The sequence below is a fragment of the Cornus florida genome, unplaced genomic scaffold (assembly GCF_030987335.1).
Source record: "Cornus florida cultivar Cherokee Brave unplaced genomic scaffold, ASM3098733v1 CherokeeBrave_3.0.0_Hap2_Chr05, whole genome shotgun sequence".
Lineage (NCBI taxonomy): Eukaryota > Viridiplantae > Streptophyta > Magnoliopsida > Cornales > Cornaceae > Cornus > Cornus florida.
In genome coordinates, this window is record NW_026775575.1 from 86,365,354 (window position 1) to 86,389,420 (window position 24,067).

Sequence of the window (24,067 nt, forward strand, 5' to 3'; positions counted from 1 at the left end):
CTAATGTTGTTTTGTAATTTCACTCGTCTTGAGATCCTGTGGTGGCAATTGTTGTCAGGGCACTGTAAGTTTTGGAATTCACCTCTACCTCCATGAAAAAAATTACATATACACAAATATATTCCTTAGATTATTACTCTATTACACAAATAAATTTTATTATTCAAACCAAGAGCTTGAGAATATATATATATATAGATAGATCGAAAAATGCATAATCCCCAATTAACATGTATGGTGAAAGGACTCCATATCATCTGTTACAAACTTCTGTTGGTACAATTGTCACCCTCCCCAATTTGTAAGGAGGTTCCTAGGCGACACGCGACTCCTCCTGGGCCGCAAATGACCTCGGTTGGTTCACATATATGGTAATTAAAGGAGCAACTTGAGGATCAGTAAGGATGCAAAGACCTGAGAAAAGACCAACTCTTTGATGAAAAGACCTGCAACGCACAAAAGTTTAAAATTGAGCCAGATTTTCATTTGGTTTAAATAATTCATTGGTCCTAGACTTGATGGCAAGAATAAGCAGACTTCTATCCCAAGCAATTTTTAGTAGAACTTCTAATTATAATTATCTGTTTTGATACACTAAGTCTACACAATAAGTATCTGCTTTCTATTTGCCAATTCCTCTTAATATCTTATAGTGCCATCTCATTGCAGAATTTCTATCTGGAGTTCCGTGTAGGTTAGTTTCATTTTTAGGGGAGGTCCCTATAATTATAGCAAACCATAGGAAAGGTTTGTGTAATTTACCCTTTTTTTTATTATCACTACACAAGAAACTAGCATCAACATGCTTTAGCATGAACTAGTATGAGAAACATGAGAAGGTGATACATGGATTTGCTAAATTTATACGATGTAAGTTGAAGTCAAGACAATAAAAACATGGGTTCTCCAACTTCCCAACTTCATCATCATTGTCAAACTATCACAACCACACACGCACACACAAGTTCTAGTCAAATTACTTACGTGTCTTGTAACTATCATATCTTAAATATCTTCATAATTACTTTTTTTAAGATGACAGAAAAGAAAAAAAAGTCCTGTTTGGTCCTCGAAATAAAAAAATTCTTCTCTCAATAATGCGAAGTCAAAAGCTTACTTACCACTTTGTGCAGATGTTGCTTTGGGAAGTGCAGGAAGTTTGGTAGCTGCAATTCCATCAGGTACAGGAATTAATCAGTCAAGAAACATCATAGAAATGAAGGAAAACAAAAAGTAAAATGTAGCATTCCATTGTAAGGAGAAAGCGATTTTAGATTCTAATGATAAGTTACTATGAAGAAAGAAAATATAGCATTTCATACATACTTGTATTACAGACAGAAGCAGGTATAGAAGAATTAGAGGGCCAAGGAGCTGCTACGTTGTCATTAAGATCGCAAATGAAGCTGATTCCTGAAGTTGCATCATATGCTGCATCTGAAGGCAAGCTTGGCCAAAGGCAACCGGACCCTAGAGAAAAGTTGGAGAAACAAGTTAAATTTGATTAAAATACCGTACAAACAATTTTTTGCTTGTTCAAAATGTAGTATTCTCTCACACTTATTTATCGAGAAAAAAAATGTAGTATTCTGATAACTAAGAACAATATATAGATAACGAAACCAATGTCCAACCTGAAGAATGATTTCAACGTCACAATCAATCACATGCAGCCATGCATAATATAGGGTAAATAGCAAGATTTTTTTAAAAAAAGGTTAATTAGATGAATAAATCAGATAACCACAGAATGCTTAGTTGCTAGCATTTAAATATGTCAAGAATCAAACAGCTGTTGTTCAAGTTACTTCATGTAAATATGAGAAGCTTGGAAGACAGGCAACAAAATAGGCTTAGGATATTATCATGTCCATGATCATACAGTGTTGTTTCATATGGAATAATGCGATCAAAGAGAAAAGAGAAAAGTTCTCAAAGAAAATGAATTTGTGTGTAATGGGAGATCAGAAACTATGTGAATAAAACAAATTAATAATGAATCCAACAAAGCCTTAGTATAAAACGAACAAACAGAAACAGATAAGCAGAAAATTGCCAATTAGGATCTTTGAGATGTAGAATATTAACTAAAATGAGCAAACAAATTGAGATGCTGTAAATTTGATGATAAAGAGTCTACTTAAAAGTAACAGCTAGCATAATACGAGCATTACCTGGTGATCCAACTGGTGATGTAATTGTTTTCCATCATAATTTAACCGGGAAAAAAAAATCCGTGTGTTAGTTTTCTCAAACAATAGTGCAGAGAGGAAAAGATTTACTATTTTTGAGGGGCACATAAAAGCCTACTGTAACACTGACCTTGGAGGGAGAAATCCTTGAGGTTTATATGACAAAGATTATAAACATTGCTGGAGACATTAGCTTTTTGCAACTTCATACCAAGCAATGCAGCACAATTCAAGGCTTGCAAGTTAGTGATGAATCTCTGATTCTGCAATTGAGACACATAACTCTCCATGGAATTGCAGCAAGCTTTCTGGTTGCTCATCACATTTCCACATTCCTTTGAAATATTTCTCATGTCAGGAAAAACCAGAGGACAGACTGAAAAATACAATGAAAGATAGAAAAAGAAGCAAAATGAACATCAATGGGCTTGCTTAGGTGTTGGATTCCTAAAAATGTTGATACAGGACATAAAAATAAGGAATCAACATAAAGTTATTAGTTTCTGGTTTGGATTTCATGCTGGTGGAATCATCATCTGATTGGTTTAGATTGAGGCACTCGAACTAAAAATTTATGCCAACATAAAGCTATAAATCTTTTTCAAAACCAGATTTGAAATGCTAAATTTTTATCGCCTTAGTAGACACTATACTAAATTAAGTACTCAGAATAAAACCAGACTCCAAAAGAAAAGGTTTCTATTTCCCTTGTTTCATTTCATCTTCACGCGCTTACCTTTGTTCATGTTGCAGGTAGAAAGTCCTCTAAGAACACTACTTGCAGAAGAAGGATCAAGTCTCCTGGCCAGCCATCGGAGAACAATTTTCTTACAATCCTCAATTGCACTTAAGTGCACAGGCAAGAAAGAAGCTTCATTTAAGCTTGAGATATCATAACCCTTCAGAGTAATAGATCTTGCAGCATCTGATAAGGCATTCTGGCAAATTGGGCTGCAGCACTCACTTACAGGATCAATTTTTCCGCAAGCAGTCAGGAGTCTAGAAGAATTGACAAAGCTGTCAATCTTATTAACATCTATAACAGGACAAGAACCTTCAGTCAGATTTGATGGATAAATTGAGCACATCTTGTGAAGATTCTCATCGGCACCCTGACTCTCTAGGATGGCCTCAACATCCGACAGGCAGTGCTTGGCATGAGTAAGATTCAAAGCAAGCTCCTGAGAATATAGACTAGACTGCCCAATAAGAATTGCTAGGGTGGCATCAAATTGAGGACAGCAGGCGACATTGGCCAGATACGGAGCAAAGGAAGCCCAACAATCTATCGATGTGATGGCCAATATACTTTCAGCTGCTGAAAAATTTAATGCACAGAGTCCTGAAAGATAAAATGCATCATAAAGTTATACTGTGCTTACAGCATTCTGCTTATAATATTAGGTTGGAGAATGGTTTAATCTAGTTCTGCTATAGCCCCATTCGCAATTACAAATTCAGATACAAAAGATGGTGTTGCAACTCAGATTTCATAGGATGTCTAAAAACTTCCTAGAAGTTGTTTTAAGTGTCATTCATGGAGAAGGTCCTCAACCAACAATTAGGTGTATATCCACTTCACTTCTTCTTACCAAACATATATGTATGTATGTATATATATTGCGTCCATGAAACTGCACCGTGCAAATAACCTGAACCATATTGTGCAAGTTCATGTATGTCATGTACCTGACAACTTTGGCACACTGTTATTATTTGCAAATGGCATCAATGGTGAAGGAGCTAGGAGAGGAAGAAAGGGCAGAGGGTCCACGCTCGGGGAGATATCAGGAGACAATGCATCATTCTTTGTTTCCAGTAAATCAAAACCTACTACATTCCTCAATGAACTGCAATGCGACTCATGTAAATCTGCAAAAGAAATATATACGTATGGTTCAAGATTATGTCACAGCAATTACCTAGAATACATGGTAGGCATAAAATTCAGCTTGACAAACATTAGAAACATGTTTGATTATGTGTAAACACATAATATACTAACATGTAAGATGAATTGGGAACTTAGTGAATTGTCTAAATTGTAAAAATACTTCTATCAAAACATAACCAGATACATACAACATCCTCTATTTACCAGAGTTATTAATGTTTCCTTCAAGATATAGCAAATTGTTGATGACCCATATGATAATTTCATACAATTAATACAAAAAGAATAAGAAATTAAGTAGGCAATAAGGAATCTAAGAGGGAGAGAGATGAACAGTACTTACAGAGAAGCAATAATACAATAATTTGAAGAATGTTAGTTTGAGATACCAATTCGCTCATGTTTGTTGGTGACAACCAAAGAAAATGTAATCAAATAAGAGAAAAAGGAAATATGGAATTGGCTGATACCATTCGTAGAGACAAATGGTAGAGAGAGAGAGATTTTGAATGGTGTGAAGGACATTAATTTGCAGTCCCTAATTCTCACCATTTTCATATGTTCACACTGTGAGAGAGAGAGAGAGAGAAGTAGCTCTAACGTTCAGGGGAAGGAAGGTCACGTGAGATGTACGTGCGGGGTCCCAAGGCGTTTTGGAAGCTGACTGACTGTTCAGATTGCTTAGCTAGATGAACCAGTGTTTCCTCTGTGAATGGCATGGTGGCTTTTGACCCTTCTGATGCGCGGCAAGGAAAGGAGAGCCGTTGGATGCGTGTGTGTATATATATATAAGAGGTTGCTTCTAAGTAAGCTAATTATCTAATGTGGATTAATTAATGTTAAATGGTTATTTAAGAATTCTAATTTTTACTTGTTTCTTTGCCTTCTTTGCCTCTGTTACATTCTTACAAACTATAGTTTACGGTGTTGTGTAACAGTGCACTGGTAAAATTTCAAGCAAAGCATGTGGACTTAGCTTGAGTTTAAGATCAACCATTTTTAACAAATATAATATCATTTTTAGCCTAAATATAATTTGAAGTTTAGTTGTATCCTGTGTCAACCAACATGTTACATGTGTGGTGTCTTTATGCTCAAAGCAGTATTAATTTCTGTCAGTGTATGTTGTGAAAGCATATTGTACAAGTGTTTCTAACAACTCTTGCTCTGACTAAAACCAATTATAAACACTTTTGGGCAATAACAATATGGATTTTTTAATTAGTTATTTGGGTCTCAAGTGTTCTTGCATTTTACAAGTTTGTGTAGCTTGGTGTAATGGTCTACTGCTTGTTATTGGATTCAAAAATTATCCGAATTTGTAACGTTTTTGTTATTGTCAGACCAACTGAATACAGACCGATTTATTGTGCAAGCATGAGCTGGACATGACTCACAAGTTGAAATTGTTGAATGGTACCGTCTACCCGTCCTTACAAGTCCAATACCCTTCCCATCCGGATTAAACCTCTTAACACTGGAACGGTGAAGAATAAATGTTCCATCACTGTATTCACTTTTATGGAGTCATGGTTTCACATAGTTAAGGCCCAGTATTAATTACCTAAAACCCAAAGCCCCAAAGCTTATGAACTGAGTGTAAGAAATTGCAGCCCCTTTTCATTGTTTGGGCTTCTGCTTTGGGCCCCTGGACAGGATTGGGCTAATCCCACACTTGCAAATCCTGTTTCATACATACAATTTCTTTTTTAACTTCCAAAAATTAATAATAATAATAATAATAAAGCTGAATATGCTGTAGGTATTGGCAAAAAAAAAAAAAAAAAAAGTAGGTAAAGCAATGTGGGCCACCTTTATTAAATAGGTGGTCGTCTCTATCCTTTTATTGTATAGAAGAAAATATAGGCATCAATGGGTCAGCTTCACATGCAGGCTGCAGCAAAACAACCTCCCAACATTTCGTAAGATACTCAGAAAGTGACCTCAACTACCTAACCCATGTGAAAGATTCCCCCTCACTCACTATTGTTTTGACGCGGCAAATGCCCTAATCACCCTCCAGTCATCCTGATGTAAGCCAATGCACATTTGAGGGTTTTTATTTTTTATTTTTTTGGGTGAGTTCTTATATATATATATATAAAGCGGGAGTGCAAAAGTAGTAAAATTCAAGTCATACAGAATGAGAACATAAGTGGAAGAGTGCACGGAGTGTAAAAATGAGAACACGTGTGAATAGCACCTATGTGACTTATATAAGAAGATCAATGCAAAATTACCAACACGGAAGTCAGAAATTTGAACCTCAATGGAGACATGTGTACGTAAATACCAACTCAAAATAAATAAATAGATAAGTGCAAAATTGAGTTACAAGTTAAATTTAGTTTATATTTACTATGAAAATTCATTTTAAACTAGTGGGTGAACACATTTAGACTACTCAATTAATTAATGCCCGTGGTTGACATTAATCATATATATATGATCCAAACAAGTTTGACTCCTTTCATTGGCTAGATTTCAGTTCAAGACCACTAATTGTTTAATTTTTCTACTCCTTCCATTTTAAAATAAATGTCATACTTTCATTTTTTATCTGTCCCAAAATAATATTCTATTTTTCTTTTTCAAACAATATATTTCAAATCTTTTCATATATGTCCTTTGAATTTAAAATTTAAAATTTGAATATTCAAAATTTAAAAAGGTAAGTTAGTAATGTTTCAGGCCGACAATGCATGTCCCATATGCCCCCTTAAAAATTACTTTTCCTAATAAGTGACACTTAAACTGAGACGAAGGGAGTAATTCATAATGTTTGGGACTCAAGAAAGAAGGAATTCACAAATTCTTGGCTGTATCAAGCTTGTAAGCTCTTATTTTCTGTTGCTTGTAAATATTGTTCAATTCGGACTTTAAATTCGGTCGATTTATATAATTTCTATGTTAACTTCAAAAAAAAAAAAAAAAAGTAGTTTGAATTTTGAACATAGATAGTGTGACATTTTTTTATTTTCCAGTACATAATTTAGTGTGAGTGGTGTGACCTTTAGGTACAGCCTCGAATTATAATACAAATATTAGGTAGTACGGTTGAGTACTGAAAACTTATATATCAAAATGAGAAGATAATTAAATAAAGCAATAGAAAAAGCCATAATAACGTAGCAGTGCTAACCAAATGAGTTGCATTGCATAGCATCAGATACCATGGGACAAATACACGAATATGCAACAAAATTTAGGTCCTGTGCAAACTAGTACTGTAGCCATTTCATCAGTGGCAAGTGGGACCATCTTTATTAATCAAAATTTTCAATGTGGTTCATAATAACCATATATAAAAATATCCATTGCTATACCAATTTGACCTAGTCAATGATTATCAAAAGCCTTGTCAAGCTAAACCAACTTTTGAGGGTGGACCTTGTCATTAATAATAAGGAAGGTTATTTTGTTGTGCTAAGGAGATTATGGATTTAAAATCACAAATAGTCGTTTTACGTGCAAGTAAGACTACGGATCCGACAAGAGCATCTTGCATTGAAGGCAATTAATTTTTGTACTGTTGAAAATTATATCTCTAAATATATATATATATATATATGAATAGTACTGCCAAATATATATATATATATGAATACTTTGATGGAGCAGAGTATTTAAGAATTGCGTTTGACAAAAGCTAAGAAATATATGAGCTAAGAAATATATGTCTACACAGTCACACACAAGCATGATGGAAAAAAGATAATATTGTTATCATAAAATGCATGTTATGTGGGTGGCGTTGGTCTCAACTCAACCAATGTATCTCTCATTTCCTTCATCCCAACACTCGCCGTAATAGCCGGCAATTCATGTGCTTTCTCCAGCTTTATCTTTATATCTCAGCTTCCTCTCTCTCTTCTCTCTCTTTCTCTCTCTACCCATATCCTTTTTTTCATCTCTATAATGGGGAATTGTATGAAAGGTTATAGAATGGTAATCCAAAATGAAGAATATGAAGGGATGAGATCAGTTTCTTCATCCAAGTGTGAGGTAGTTAAGCCGTCCGATGATGGTGGGAAGAGAAAGATGGTAAGGTTCAAGTTACGTGAAGAAAATGGTGTTGATCATAGAGAAGGGAATGTAGGTTCAAGAAGTGGTAATGGAGTTGTGAGGGTTAGGGTTTTGTTGACACAAAAAGAGTTGAATCAGATTTTGAACAATGAGTTCAACGACAACTCTGTGGAGCAATTGCTACGTGCAATGGAGTTGAGAAGCAGAAAAGTCTCCCGAGTTCGAACGTGTGATGGAGATATCAATGGAAGCTGGAGACCAGCTTTGGAGAGCATCCCGGAGGACCATTAATGCCCATGTGTGTGCTTTTTGTCAACACCGATCTCTCTCTCACCGAGTTCTCCTCCCACAGAGGATGTTAAGAGTTCGAGTCCGAAATATTGTAGGTGCTTGTGTTTGTTTGAACTTTTGAGAAAAAATAGATGTGTGTGTGGATGCTTGAACTTTTGAGTTACTTCGATCATTAAACCATGTACAAGCTTTAATTTAGTATTAATGTGAAAGTCTAGATGTATATTTTTCTGTAATTAGTTCATGTTGTGAATTTAATAAGCATTGTATCTTTTCCAATATTCAACTATTAATTTCGTAATTATTATAATTATTTTTTGATTAGGTAATAACTTACACATTTCACATATTGTACACCAAGGGGCTCGAATTCCTCCCCTTGCTACCATTGGGCTAATTTTGAACCAATTATTGTCTTGAAATGATGAATCTTTCAACAATCGGCTAATAAAAATACTAATTTGGGTTAAAGCACAATAATCCACGGAGAACAAAGAAGCTTCTAGGTTAAAACCCCCCAAAATCAGTTCAGTAGATAACCTCACAAATTATGTCATAGGTAACACTAGCAAATTAAATAAATCAAATTTATGAAGAAATTTTTTATAAATAAATCAATGGATTTGAAGGGATGTGATTGGAATGACAAATTCCCTATGAAAGTTATGTTGCGAGGTCAAAAGAAATGTTAAAGGTATGGAATACTATCAACGTGCAAAAATAATAGAGTAGTGATACTTAGGTCGAAGAGTTGCAATGAATTGCTTAATTAAATGATTGATTATTTATACAAAACACAAGCAAGTGGAGGCTCTCACTCCTTTATTTCTTGCATAAGTGACCAATTAAAAACATTAGGTATGGTAGTTCACAGCAAGAATAATAATCTCTGTCTGCATGAATTTCAAGCAACACTTGACACATTAATCAACACACACCTTTCAAGTCATTCTATGCACACTGTGAAAACCTAGATCTAAACCATTAAATTTACTTCTAAATTATACTTTCAACCCAAATCCATTACAAATAGAAGCTCAAAGCTGTGAAAAGCAATTCTCACATTTTTTTTTCATTCCTGACATGGATTACTACATTTTTTTCAATTTCTGATCTTAAAGCTCGATATTAGCACAATGGTAGGTTTGCATGAAAAACTACTTCTCCAAATACCCAAAAAAAAAAAAGATGAAGGAAACAGACTATCAACCAAGCATATTCTACTAGAAGGAATAACTATGAGAAAACAGAAATAAATAAAGAAGATCCAGAACTTAGAAAAGCCACCCAGAGGCTGAAGCAAAAACAATGTAATTTCCATTTCATTGGGCTTGACACTTTAAATGTCTCAATTATACTTGTTCATGGGCGTAAACTTTTTAGTGTTACACTAAACAGGTTCATAACATACCTGCTCTTCCATCTATTCATACAAAATCCAAAAAGAAATGAAAGAACTAGGAACATGTAAACATCGAAAAGGGGAGGATTTATTTCTAAGAGCAGTGCTTCCTCGAACAAGCCAAACTTGCTTGCACAATTTGCGAATTGAAAAAGAGAATCCCCTCGGTGGAAAAGGAAATTTTGTATGGTTAAAAAAAATTATTCTCTTCTCAAATATTGTATTATAACTCGTCTGATGAAGAAAGGCTCCTGACCAACAATGAAATCGCTTATTGCGTAATCAGTTGCCGAATAACATATGGCAGTATGCCTCCATGATTGAAATAAGCCAGTTCTACCTGCAAAAGCAATTAAAGAACTTTCAGCATCAACCCGTAAACAGCTCTCATTTAGAGAGTTCACCTAACAGTCTGATAGCACAAGTACATCATAAAAGTCATGTCTAACTCATTATATAAGACACAAATGAGCGATCTTAACCAGGTGACTCAATGCATTGTCAAGGCATGCCCGTGCAAGTAGGGATAACTGCCCAGCTGTCCATACATATATATAATGGTTTAACTGGCTAATAACACAATCTAACTGACCATGCGGCACTTACAGTACTGGTGCAAACCAAACAGATTACGAGTCAAGGCAACATTTTACATGAACCGTCAATGATAATCCGCCCATAAGAACTTTTATTCAGCATTATTCCAAAACAACCCGGTTTTAATTATAATCAGGAGGTTTTTTCTTATCTGTAAATGGTGAGATATGCAAATATGCAACCATCTCGTTTTGACTTAAAAAGGATAGTACCACCACAATAGGTGAAGTGTCTTTCAAAACTGCAGCCTGAACCTTCCTTAACCTCAAAAAACTAGATCACAGGGCCAGTGATTTCTGGTATCATATATATGTGCACATTAGAATAAGTCGTACATCTAAATTCTTCTTTTCTTTTTGCTTTCCATTTATTTCATGTTCCGTTAAACAAGTACATGAGTTGAATATGTGTAATTGAAGCACTTCACAGTGAAAAAAGCATCAAGAGTGCACTGCAAAAATTATACAGAACAGTCACCTTTCCTGATTCTATATATAACCTCACGTGTCAGGAACAATAAAACAGATGCGTTGAAAGCCAAATTCTTCAGTTTTCATCATGAAGTAATTTGGAATTTTGGATTATTTTAGTTTTGTTGAAAACTGTTGCGCAATATATATATATATATATATATATATATATATATATATATATGTTTGTGTGTGTGTACTTATACTGCGCAACAGTTTTCAACAAAACTTAAATAATCCAAATTACTTCATGACGAAAACTGAAGAATTTGGCTTTCAACGTATCTGTTTTATTGTTCCTGACACGTGAGGTTAATGGAAGTTCTCATTTTATGTCATGCTGATTTCCTTTTTTCAAATCTATCACATGTTCATCTTTCCATAGCATCAAAATAGATCTTTTAAGAAAGAATTACCTCAGTGTCAAAGCGAACTGTGCAGGTGAAAGATTTTCCGGTGTTAGTACTGACTGCAACATCTTGACCAGGTCTTATCTCACTAATATTGCTTGGGAGGTCAATGGAATAACGCTCATGCCCCGTCAATCCAAGTGAGTCTGCATCTTCTCCAGCCTTGAAACAAAGTGGAATGATGCCCATTCCTACCAAATTACTGCGGTGGATCCTCTCATAACTTTTTGCAATCACTGCTTTCACTCCCTGTTATGCTCTAACAGTTATAAAAGATGACAGAGGACTAGACAGGCTGAAGGAAATGGGGATGTGCAAATTTGTTGTAGCAGACATGTACAAAAACTCACCAATAGCATTGGGCCCTTGGCGGCCCAATCTCGGGAACTTCCACTTCCATACTCTGCTCCAGCCAAGATAACAGTATCCTGCCCGGCAGCCTTGTACTTCTGAAATAGCAGATTCATACACATAATAAGAAATGATCAATATTTTGATGTTCAGACATTACCAATGTCCACGGTTGACGAAGTGTTTGAAATTAATAATTCACAGGGTATAACTTCAGATAAAATAATTATGTATATGGCTATAGATATGCGATGAAAGTCAAGTTCAGGGAGAGAGAGAACATTGACCAGTACTTAAAATAGGTTCCCTTCAGAGTTCACAACGTTGAAGCAAAAAAGATTTACTAAAGTAAACTGCTATTACTTCCACCAATATTGCAAGAAAATCAAGTGTTCATTTGACACAAAATGACACCAGTAAGAAATCCAATCATATTGCGAGGAGTACTAAATTGACTAAAGCACAAAATTGAAAAAGAAATAGATAGACAGGAAGGTATATGCAGAGTTAATGTCAAGGAACCCACCATTGCTGCATCAAACACATAGAGCTTCTCTCCTGTAGGAATGTGAATTGTCTTTGCCCCAACTTCCCCATTTAGTAACTTGTTAACGAGGCGGATATTTGCAAAAGTTCCCCTTGCCATCACTTCATCATTACCGCGACGACTACCATAAGAATTGAAGTCTTTGCGATCCACCCTGCGATCAAGAAGATACTTAGCAGTGGGACTATCCTTGTGAATGCTTCCTGCTGGGGAGATGTGATCCGTTGTAATACTGTCACCAAAGTTCAACAAGCAGAAAGCATCCTTCACTCCATGGGCCCCGGGAGGATCCATGGTCATGTTCTTGAAATATGGTGGCTCATGAATGTAGGTAGAATTAGGGTCCCATGAGTACAGGGTGCCCTCCGGAACTGACAGCTGATTCCACATGGGATTGCCCTTTGTAATAGCCTCATACGTACTCTTGAACATTTTTGGCAATACACTGGATTGAACAACCTGAACACCATACTATCCCAAATAAGTTCATTTTATAAATTATTACAACTTTTTCAAATGATCTGCAATCTCAAAATCACGAACCTCTGCAATCTCATCTGTAGATGGCCAGATTTCCTTGAAATAGACATTCTTGCCATCCTTCCCTACTCCAATTGGCTCCTTATCAAAGTCAATGTCAACCTGGAAAAATGATTTCATATTATCATACAGTGAAGAATTGATTCAATATCAATACTAAGAAGTACTATTACATATAAAAGGAGGAGATGTCTTGAGGATTCCTTCTAAAAATATATATTAAACTTTCAACATCATACGTGGAGAGAGAAATGGAGACGGACGAGGGGCAATTATCTAGGTAACCTATGCAAACCTATATATATGACAATTAAACAAATCTATATTTACGAAATTATTGCCATTAGCACATATCAGGCTTTTCAGATGATAAGATGCTGCACAAGTTATCATGAAGTAAAGACAACGGTCACTAATTATCCCTTCAGTTCCTTTACTTCAAAAGTGGTCACTAATTATCCCTTCAGTTCCTTTACAACAATAATCTCTTTATAATGTTTAAATAGAAGTTTACAAAGGAGACACATGCTCAGGATTGTATGACAAGTATCAAACATGTTCAGGAATAAAAAATCATATGAAATTAGGTGCATCAAAAATTAGTAATATCTTTACTATGCAAGGGACTAGCCAACCCATGTATAAATGCAAAAGTTAGAACATCGGCCAAACATGATTGTTGGACATCAACATGAAACCCCAACTAGTTCCTGACAAAGAAGGCAATGGAATGCTACTATCTCGTCCACTTACTGGAATCAATGTCTCTCCAAACAGATTAAGAAAGCTTGAGAATGTGCCTTCTAAATATATTCATAACAAATCCTAGATGACTAGAATCCACAGGTGGATTGTATACACAAGAGAATGAGATAGTCTAGATGACAGAAACACCTTGGGGCAAAGTGACCTTGAGAGGAAAGATGGGGGAGAAGTAAGGCGCGGGATGACTGAGGCACAGAGCCAAAGGACACCAATTCTAGTCAATGGGCAAAGAGATTGGGCCTTAAATAGGGTTTTTGGCATGTTTCAACCAATCTTGAAGTCAAGAGCAACTAATTGGCTGCAGAGTTTAAAGTGCTAGGCCTGCACACCAAGAGACTGTTGAAAACACACAAGGCAAAACCAACTGCATAGAAAACTGTTAGGCCTCCTTCTCAAGTCGACAGTGAGATTGGTGGTGCCCCTGACTATGAAGGGACGCATATCTGCCTAAGCTTAAGCCCAATTCTAACCATCACCACCAAGACAAGACCCTCAAGCATCCCATTGGTCATACCTCCAAGACCAAAGCTTGTATAGAGTATAGAGTTTCCTCTACCCATCTCAGATTAGAAGTAGACATGAAGTATTAAGGAACCACAGTATGTGCCTTTGAAGGAAAACCCAAGGAACACATATCTGGTTCCCAAACCCACCCAAGGCAAGAACCTTCGGCGTCTTGGTGAATCCTCCTTTGGAGCGTGTCACATCTTTGGGACAACTTTTTTTCTTAAAAATGAATTTCAATGTTAGAAACATAATTATGTGCCTGCAATATTGACCATCTCACCAACAGGCCAGTGGCCTGGCGGTACCAAGTCCCTACTTCTCAAAGAGAGATCGGGGGTTTGAGTCTCAGTGGAGGCGTGTGTGAGAGTACCAACTAGGAAAAAAAATATTGACCATCTCCACTCGTATAACCCCTCCTAAGCTTTTACAATGTTCATTGCACTATCATTACGTAATAATAGCTTTTGGTCCATTCCACATCTTTCAATTCCTTCAACTGTGCTCAACATAACTTTATGGTGAATATATTTTGCAAGACATGCAGCAAAGAAATATATATTTATTTTTTGTTACGTACTGTGCCAGCAAGGGCGTAGGCAACCACTAAAGGAGGAGAAGCAAGGTAGTTAGCTCTTGTCAAGGGATGAACACGACCCTCAAAATTCCTGTTACCAGAGAGAACTGCAGCTGCAACAATGTCTGCACAAGGAGATCATAATTGAATTAGAGCAACAGTCAAATCGTGATCCTGCCAAACGATATGTGAGAACCAAAGAGTGTCACTGCTTAATTTATTCAGCCATAGAGACAAGAGAACAAAACTTCAACAATACCATTTTCTGTTATTGCAGAGGAAACTGATTCATCCAAGTCCCCTGAGTTCCCAATACATGTTGTGCAGCCATATCCAACAATATTAAAACCCTGTTGATTTAGATACTTTTGCAGCCCACTGCATCAAGCAAAAACCTAGATTTATTCCTTACATATTTTGGAAACAGTTATTAAATCAGACAACTGAATGTTCAATGTTATTTTGTACTAAAAATTACAAGCAATACCTTTGGAGTAAATATTTTGTAACTACTCCAGAGCCTGGGGCCAGACTTGTTTTTACCCATGGTTTAACCTGGCACATACGCAAAACATTAGATAGTGAATATCAAAACCCTGTGACTATCTTACAGAAAAAGGTAAATCCAACTAGAGTTGACCTTAAACAGTATACAAATTTAAACGAATATAACCCAGAACCTAATATTCACAAGTCTTTAGAACATGAGGTCCATGACTGACCTGCAGACCCAGTTCACAAGCCTTTTTGGCAACAAGGGCAGCCCCAAGCATAACACTAGGGTTTGATGTATTTGTGCAGCTCGTGATAGCAGCAATGACAACACTACCATGCCTTAGCTCAGCTGGCTGTCCATGGAATGAGAATTTTGCCACTTTATCTTGTGCCTCCTTTGGCACAGCAAAGCCCTGCATCATAATTGGACATTTTGAAACAACGACAAACATGAGAGATATTGATTGGCAATAACCTTTTTTCCAATATATCAAGATGATATAGATTGGTAAAATAATCAGTTGTTCTTCATATGCTGATGATGTGTCTGGTTCAAGTTCATTACAAGAAGAAAAAAAGATATATAGAGGGAAAAAAAAGGGTGGGGGAGGGGGAACATCTGCATTATCAAAGTACTTCAAAACAGCAGTCAACTAAGAGGATTAACCAGGTTACAACATGATAAGAAGTTTAGCACTCATAATGCTTAAAACTCACCTTGAATCCAACTTTGTTATCAAGGCAAGAGTGCCAATCAACCTTCATTTCTTTCAAAGCAACTCGGTCATGAGGTCTGTTGAGAATAGAACAGTTAGACATCGCTGAAGATACCTTAATAAATGGACTAAGCAGTGTCAATATGTAAGAGTATGAGCAAGTGCAAAACACACACCTCTTTGGCCCCGAAACACATGGTTCAACATCCGCAAGGTCCAGTTGTAAATAAGATGAGTATACTCTATCTTTTTGGGGCTGAATTATGAAAAAATAAGTCAGACGAAACTTACCAGCTTTACCTGAGATATAACTTAGCAAACAAGAAAATGAAAAGAGTCTCACCTCATTATAGTCGACAAACATATTATTTGCACGCAGATATGCTTCTATCATTGCCACCTGGATTTTGACAAGAATACTACCTCATGAAGACAATATTTAACAAACAACAACAACTGACAGATGTTATCCTTATTTATAAGCATGCGTGCACACAGACACACGCATGAATGACAATAATGCTCACCGTCTCATCACTTCGTCCAGTCAATTTGAGATATTGTAAAGTAACATGATCTACCGGGAAGAACCCCATTGTTGCACCATACTCAGGAGACATATTGGCAATAGTGGCCCTGTCAGCTAATGATATTTTACCCACACCATCCCCTACATGAAAAGGCACATTAAAACATTAGATATATATTGGATGAAACCAAAAGCAGCAGAAATTACTAGAGGTTCAGCTTTAAATACCATGGTACTCGACAAATTTTCCGACAACACCGTGCTTCCTAAGAATTTGAGTCACAGTTAAAACCAAATCAGTAGCTGTGACACCATCGCGTAATTTTCCAGATAACTTGAACCCAACAACACCAGGTAACACCATACTCATTGGCTGTCAATGTGGAAAACGTAGTATTAAAATGCAGCAGAACTCTTCAATACAATAATTTTGAAAGCATGTGCAAGAGCAGATTGAAGAAATTGATAAAAGGACCAGATAGATTTTGGTTTGATAAACCAGTTAAGTGCTAAATGCTAACAATATTCAGCAGTTTCTCACTCTATGAAATGCATTTGACTACACGAAATTTGTTCTCACTTGAAAGGAATATTTTACTAGTAAGGTTTAATTTTTAGTCAAAGAGGTCTGGCATAACATTGAATGCTGAATTAAAGTTCAATTTGAATTTATATATTTAGCCCTAAATCTCCAGTTTTAAATAGTTAATTATGCTTTTGGATTCCTTATATAATAGTATATTATTAGAACAAACAAGTATAAAAAAGAACAAAAGACTGTAGATGACGAGAGCATAACAAACTTGAGGTGTAAAAGATGTTAATGATTAGTAAATAATGAACCATTGCCCACAAATGATTCTCGAAGCAAGTAAGAAACAAATATACGGGCTGGAATGCCAACAACTGAGTAAAATAATCAACATAACACTTAACGTATGAAATGGTAAAGAGTGGCACTAGGGTGTGTTGGAACAGAAGGTGGGGTGATCTACTGAAACTATCAATTAGAGGAAGCCATCTTAATATCAATCCAAAGTTCAAAAATATCTCAGGTTTAAGAGTCCCACGCCAACCCGCCCCCAACAAATTTTAACATGGCATATTTGCATATTTGTTGCAGCATGTATGCAATTACGTATAGTCATATGCATTAAAGATGCAAGTAAAATAGCATTAAAGGGGTTCACATCTCCTACACCCAAGCCTATTATGAGATGATTTATCTCTGGAAACGCCACAACTCTCCCCCCATGAGGGGTACACTTGGCAACATGCCCAATTGCCATCCTTACTAATCATTTGAGATGTTATACTTAAGATTCACTAATAGAATGAGATGATAAAATTTAAGCATGTGCAGTATATGCCACAATATTTTACACAATTGCACATCACAGACATGCTTCACTAGCATAAAGTATAGTAAATATCCAATGCAGCCGTAGCCAGTGTGCCCAAAAAACAAAAAATAGTGATTGAAGTGAAGTTTCCATCTTGGAACAGGAGAAAACCCTTGTAAAGTTCCATGATATTAGTTACCTGGCCAAGCATTGCTGCCTCTGCTTCAATACCTCCGACTCCCCAGCCAGCAACTCCTAACCCGTCAATCATGGTAGTATGAGAATCAGTTCCAACCACACTATCTGGGTAGAGCATGCCATCAGTGTTGAAAACAACTCTCCCAAGATATTCAAGATTAACCTGAAAAACATTGTGTCAGCTTGTTTGGTTTCTCCACACCAGATACATCAAAATGAAACATGGCAGTAAAACTAAAAATTTAATGCTTACTTCAATCTATATACAAATTAAAATAAAAAATTAGACAAAAAAAAAATAAAAGAAAAAACCTATACATCATTTATGCATATAATTGTAGACAGTAACACTGAGATAATATATTCATGCATTTCCCTTCATACCTGATGCACAATACCAGAACCGGGAGGAACGACAAGCATGTTTTGGAAAGCATTAGACCCCCATTTTAGGAAACCAAATCTCTCCTTGTTCCTCTGGAATTCAAGCTCCATATTTGCTTGTACTGCATTTTCTGATCTAGCAACATCAACTTGAACTGAATGATCAATGACAAGATCTACAGGAACCTGCATGCAATTTATTGTTGTAAACAAACAGTAGTGAAAATACTTTTAGCAAGATCCACCGGACACGCCATCAAGGCATACAACTTTCAATGAGAAAACAGGCTATAAAACTAATAATTCTAATAAGGTCCATAATGGAGTTCTCCAACCCCAAAACAACAACAACAACAACAAATGTTGAAGAAAAAAATTTGAAGTACAAAAACATTTTCACAGAGATGAAATAGCATATAGGGAGACATACATTTAGGCTCAACAAGCATTTACATATTACTAAGCTCAAATCAGGAAATTTTTATCCCATGTTGACCAGATTGAACCACTCTGAAGAAAGGAACTAAATGTCCAGTTTGAGGGACTCAACTATGCCTAATTCTAACTGAAAGTAATGCAGCTGATGACAACAATACGCACCAAAGGATTGATTTTGTTAGAATCGCTGCCAAGCTTGTTCATGGCATCGCGCATACAAGCAAGGTCAACAACAGCTGGTACACCAGTAAAATCCTGAGAAAGAAACATAAGCTTTAGAAGTTGGATAAGTTTTTGTTAAAACAACCCCATATGGTGTACTCATGAACTGTACCTGCAAGAGAACACGAGCAGGCTTGAAAGGAATTTCAACTTGCTTTGGAGAAGTTTTTTCCCAGTCAATAATCTTCTCAACATCTTCCTTAGTGACTTGGAAGTTGTCACAATTACGGATTGCTGATTCAAGAAGGATCCTAATAGAGTAAGGCAGCTTATCTGTTATTCGTGCAAGAGAACCAAAAAAAATAAGTTCTTAGTAAGTCCACACAAAATTAATATGAGAAAAAAAAATATTCGAAGGAATAATTTAATTACTGCCCAAATTATCCATGCCTCCACCATGACATTGAGGAAAATAATAAAACAGACATTCATAAATAAATTAATAAACGAAGAGGTAATCCAACAAGGAAATGGACATTAGAATGAAGTAAGTGACTGGTAACAATTAAATATATGTAATAGACACAATGATTTGCAGAAAATAAAAGAATATAATAGAGAACAAGTGCTCAAAACTCGAATCAAGTTCTAGAGAATTACCGATCCTTGGATCATTCAAAGCAGGCAATCTATAGAACTTTCCAAACTCGCCACCTCCTGGCTTGGGAAGACTGGTCAAGATTCCCTTGAATGCATGCTCAGAGGCTGAACCCACCAATATACACAATTAGATTTGCAATTTCCTATTAATAATCACAACTTCAAAAAGTGACAAAGTTCACACAAAAGCAATCATACAATAAAAAAGCAAGGTAAGGATAGTAAATTAGATCAAAATCCCATCTAATGTAGTCTGCTCCTATAGAGAAACATTGAATCGATTACCACCAAGAGCTTAGCTCAAGTAGTATTTCCTTTACTTTCCAAGTTGAAGATTAAGGGTTCGCTTGTTGGGGTCGACACGATGTATTCAGCTCTTATATATATTTTTATTAAAATTCACCAGAATTAATAATAGTTCATAATACTCTTCCAAAATGCAAAAACATTTTACAAAATTCCTCGAAACCGGCTCTTTATCATCAAGTACATACAAAAGGTTTTCCGAGTAAAAGTTCAGTTGCTTTTCACATGCAATCAATGCTTCGGCTGGATGCTAATAAAATGTAGGAAATGAAATAAAGAAAGCAAACCTTGAATCTTAACAATTTTTCATAATTAGGAAGCTTTCAAAACTAAAACAAACATCAGCTCAAACTCCCAATGTAACTGTAATTACTTAATTCACTCCCAATGTAACTGTAATTACTTGATTCTCAGTTAGATTACTTTGGATTCAGAACTTCACTGTTGTATATCATTACAGTAAGAAAAATCACACACACGAGATTGAGAACAGAGAATCCAACAATCCAGAAAATGCAAAACTTCGAATCTTAACAATTTTTCGTCATTAGAGGCCTCGAAAACGAAAATATCAGCTCAAACTCCCAATGTAAATGTAATCACTTGGTTTTCAGTTAATTTTTCATTTTCGAAAACAAAAAGATTAGAAAATCACACATGCACACACCGAGTTTGAGAAAATAAAATCCAAAAATCAAGGAAATGCTATAGAAAACACAAACTGTACCCATGGTTGCGATCTTTCGCTCGAACTGGTGGATGACAGGATTGACGAGTCTGCCCTGAGCAGTAAGAGCAGGCGAATGTTTCCAATCAGTAGCGTGAATCCAACGCGGAACAGAGCACCGGAGAGAACGAAACGCGGACGAGAAGCTGAGAGATCGGTACTGATTGGTGTGGAAAGAAGGAGAAGAGTGGGGAGGCGATCTAGAGAGAGAAGAGAAAGATGAGAGAGAAGATGAAATCCGGGACCTATACGCTCTGAGGAGTGTAGCTGACGAAGAAGTGGTTATATACATGATTAATGTCACGCATTCAAACGACGAAGATAAGGATTGCAGAGAGCGGTTGTGTTAATGACTCAGAAAGAGGGATGATGAAAGAGAGTAATGGAGGTGCCAACGGTGGTGTTGGCTTGTTGTGCGAATGATTTAGCAATGTTCAGAGAGAAATAAAAATGGGAGAGAGAGGGGCGTGTGGAGAGCGAATGACCTAGGGCTGCGTGCCGTTTTCTAGAAGTGGTGCTGGTTCAGGGCTGAAGACTTGGACAAGTATGCGTCGTGATTGGACCCGGCTTCAATTCCGTTTATTTTACGTGGATTTTTTTCTTTTTTTTTTTTTTTTTGGGGGAAATGTCAAATGGAAATATTTTACATGGAAAAGTGTGTCCCTCTCTCTCTCTCTCCCCACTAGGTTCAAAACCCAGCAAAATGGGAATGGGCTCCAGATGGGGTGTATAAATATATATATATATACTTTAAAACTTTCCGTTGAATGTTATGCAATGATCTTCTAGAGTCCATTGAATTTAGAATACTTGTTTTTTTTGAAGAAGGCCTCAGCAGTTGTCATTAGGGAGTCAATATTTCTCAATCCCAACTGCACCAACCCTCTCAACTTTTCTCTGGCCTCTCTCTACCCTAGCCGCTCCTTGCCTTCCTCCCTCTTTCCACCCCACTTCCATGGGCTCTTTCCTCCCCACTCCCTCCCATGGGAGTGGGGAGGTTCTGATTGCGACCATCCACTGATAAATAATCTCGATGTATTATACATAGTCTGTTCGGTAGGTGGATTCATGCCATGTTTAGTTGTTTCTCTTCGCTGTTATCGAGGGTTCGCTGTGCGCAGCATCTCTCGCGTTTCATCGTGAGTTTTTGTTCCCGATCTCCTGATTTGCGTCGTTTTCGCCAGTTCATGGTTGCTGGGTCGCTGAAGTTGGGTTTATTTGTTTGCTCCTTTGTGGAGCTTTTTGGTATTTTGCGCTGGGCGTGGATCTGATGCATATGCGTCCTTTGCCGACGTACACCGTCTCTGGTGCCTGCGCTGGTGTGTTTGGTCCTCTCGCCGGTGGGCTCCTCACTGACGTCATGGGTGATGTCATGGGGTCTTTCTCTAGCACTGTTTTTTTCTTTTGTTGTGGTGGTTTTCCTTCTATAGCTGATACATTTTCTTTCGCTTGTCAAGACTCTTGAGCTTGACTATAAGAGGTGTTAGTTAGATTTGGGATGGTATTTTCTGTGTTTTTAATCATTTGTATCTACCCGATATTTTTGTTGTAGATGTTGTATGGCGCTTCAGCAAATCGTTCACTCTCGGCCAACGGCCTCAAATCCAAAAATAAAATTTTAAAGACGGTTGAGACTTGAAGCGTACAATACTAGTTAAGCAAATGGTTATAGATTTTAACTCCGATTGAAAGGGTCACTAACAAGGTGTTATAAGATCTTGTGATTTAGTAATATCTCTTTTTATCGAAGAAAATGAACGATGAGTGTTCCAGTTTTTAAAGGGACAAAAAAAGCTAGCGGGTGTATGTTATGTTTCTTGTCAAAGATAAAAAAAATAATAATAATAATAAAAAATTAAAAAAAATTAATAATAATAATTCACCTGAAATAAGTGAAGATGGAATAATAATAATTCACCCCGAATATGGAATACTTGTATTTATTAATTTCATCTCTAAATAGTATGATGACTTTTAGAATAAAATTCAAAAATAAAACCGTACTAGCTATTCCTAACAAATTTCAAAAAGAAAATAAAAACAAAAACAAAACCATATTAGTAAGTTTATGAAAAACAATATAAATATATCACACTTGAATTATACGGGTTTAAGGCTCCACCATGAAATATTTATTTTATTAATGGAGTCTTAACAAGTGGTATCTCATAATTCAAGTCATTATCGTAAGAGCATTAAGATATTCTCTTTTCTTGGTAAGTGCATAAAGATATTCAAGTTGTTATTCTAAAGAGCAAAAAGATATTAGGTTTAATATTATTTATATGTATGCAATTTTCCTTAGCTGTAAGATGATTTGGAATTCATTTTACCGCGTGTTTAAAGCGTTATGCATTTTGGTACCTTTTGTGCAAGGCACACTGATATACATCCGCTATTCTTGGAATGAAATCTCATTTTTTTGTGCTTGCAATAAATTGGGTTCACTGGGATCTTCTTTGCCGGAGCAAGAATTTGGGTGGTCTTAAATTTCGTGATTTGGAGGCATTCAACCTAGCTCTTTTGGCGAAACATGCTTGGCATTTTCAGGTTACGAAGACGGGTTTAGTATATCAGCTGTTCAAGGTAAAGTATTTTCCATCTTCGTCTTTTTTGGATGCCTGATTGGGGTCTAATCCTTCATGGGGCCGGCGCAATATTTGGTTTTCTCAGGCTTTTTTACAAAAAGGTTTACGTTCCTTGATAGGGAATGGTTCCTCTACACATGTTTAGAATAATCATTGGGTCCTTGCACTGCCACATAAGCTACCGCCACCCTCAGTTCATGCTCATTTCTCTTCTGTTGCTTCTGTGGTGGATTTGTCAGGCGACGTTTTTGTGGCGAGTGAATGTCTTAGTTCAGCTTTTCCCTCCGCCTACGGTTCAGGAAATTTTGAAAATTCATATCAGCCGTTGGGATAAGCAGGTTATTGTTATTTGGGCTCCGGAGAAGTCGGGTAAGTTTTTCGTTCGGTCTGCTTATAAATTGGCTATTTCCATGTCCACGTTTTCTGGCGTTGCTTTTTCCCCTGGTTCTTGGTCCTCCATCTGGCGGTGTCGTACTCTGTTTAAGGTGCAACACTTCCTTTGGCGGTGTCGTATTAATGCTTTGTCGGTTCGTGTTTCTTTGTTGGCTCAAGGTTGTGATGTGTCGCCTTTATGTCCTCATTGTGGTCTGCATGAGGAATCTGTTATGCATCTTGTTTTTTCCTGTCCCCATTCAGTTCAGGTGTGGAAAGTATCTCCGTTGCGTTTTAATTTTTTGAATTCTTCATTTTCTTCTTTTCGGGATGGATGGCGATTTATGGTGCAACGGGCTTTGGTTTCCTCGAAATTTGAAGGGGTCCTTAGTTTGATTTCTTTTTGTATTTGGGTTATTTGGAAGGCCAGAAACTGGTTGTGTTGGGAAACGTGCAAGTTTTAAAAACTTTTCGAGGGATTTTGATTCATAAATCTTGATTCATCACATAGAGACAAGTTTTATGCAAAAATAAAAATATGATGTATCATTCAATTAATGGATTGAATACTTACATCAAAGGT

At 36.5% G+C, this 24,067-nt stretch overlaps 3 protein-coding genes across 3 annotated transcripts; 1 reads left to right on the forward strand and 2 right to left on the reverse strand.

Moving 5' to 3' along the window:
• Positions 1 to 85: 85 nt before the first annotated feature.
• Positions 86 to 4,822, reverse strand: LOC132307362 (uncharacterized GPI-anchored protein At1g61900-like). The gene is made up of 8 exons (XM_059805089.1): positions 4,430 to 4,822; positions 3,882 to 4,064; positions 2,929 to 3,534; positions 2,323 to 2,568; positions 2,175 to 2,186; positions 1,327 to 1,470; positions 1,122 to 1,166; positions 86 to 446 (listed from the first exon to the last, which is right to left on the reverse strand). Exons 1-8 carry the CDS (start codon positions 4,485 to 4,487, stop codon positions 376 to 378), a joined length of 1,365 nt encoding a protein of 454 aa, XP_059661072.1. The 5' UTR covers positions 4,488 to 4,822; the 3' UTR covers positions 86 to 375.
• Positions 4,823 to 7,755: 2,933 nt separating this feature from the next.
• On the forward strand, positions 7,756 to 8,716 carry LOC132310313 (uncharacterized). The gene has a single exon (XM_059808497.1). The coding sequence runs from the start codon at positions 8,005 to 8,007 to the stop codon at positions 8,401 to 8,403; it is 399 nt and encodes a 132-aa protein (XP_059664480.1). The 5' UTR covers positions 7,756 to 8,004; the 3' UTR covers positions 8,404 to 8,716.
• A 982-nt stretch (positions 8,717 to 9,698) lies between these two features.
• Positions 9,699 to 21,211, reverse strand: LOC132307364 (aconitate hydratase, cytoplasmic-like). The gene is made up of 20 exons (XM_059805090.1): positions 20,525 to 21,211; positions 19,492 to 19,596; positions 19,004 to 19,164; positions 18,832 to 18,924; positions 18,232 to 18,417; positions 17,849 to 18,010; positions 16,535 to 16,679; positions 16,305 to 16,447; positions 16,121 to 16,177; positions 15,954 to 16,033; positions 15,779 to 15,854; positions 15,289 to 15,474; positions 15,054 to 15,121; positions 14,826 to 14,944; positions 14,570 to 14,691; positions 12,724 to 12,822; positions 12,160 to 12,639; positions 11,633 to 11,731; positions 11,289 to 11,531; positions 9,699 to 10,145 (listed from the first exon to the last, which is right to left on the reverse strand). Exons 1-20 carry the CDS (start codon positions 20,814 to 20,816, stop codon positions 10,077 to 10,079), a joined length of 2,985 nt encoding a protein of 994 aa, XP_059661073.1. The 5' UTR covers positions 20,817 to 21,211; the 3' UTR covers positions 9,699 to 10,076.
• Between the last annotated feature and the right edge of the window lie 2,856 nt (positions 21,212 to 24,067).

Bases quoted from the DNA above. Each gene is read 5' to 3' on its own strand.
- LOC132310313 (XM_059808497.1), top strand. From the start codon at position 8,005: ATGGGGAATTGTATGAAAGGTTATAGAATGGTAATCCAAAATGAAGAA.
- LOC132307364 (XM_059805090.1), bottom strand. From the start codon at position 20,816: ATGTATATAACCACTTCTTCGTCAGCTACACTCCTCAGAGCGTATAGG. The intron at 18,011-18,231 runs GTATGAAGGGAA...AATGTTTTTCAG, and splicing joins GTTCTGGTATTGTGCATCAG to GTTAATCTTGAATATCTTGG. The intron at 14,692-14,825 runs GTATTGTTGAAG...CTCCTTGTGCAG, and splicing joins CTCTGCAATAACAGAAAATG to ACATTGTTGCAGCTGCAGTT.
- LOC132307362 (XM_059805089.1), bottom strand. From the start codon at position 4,487: ATGAGCGAATTGGTATCTCAAACTAACATTCTTCAAATTATTGTATTA. The intron at 4,065-4,429 runs GTAAGTACTGTT...TTTCTTTTGCAG, and splicing joins TATTGTATTATTGCTTCTCT to ATTTACATGAGTCGCATTGC. The intron at 2,569-2,928 runs GTAAGCGCGTGA...TGTATTTTTCAG, and splicing joins TACCTGCAACATGAACAAAG to TCTGTCCTCTGGTTTTTCCT.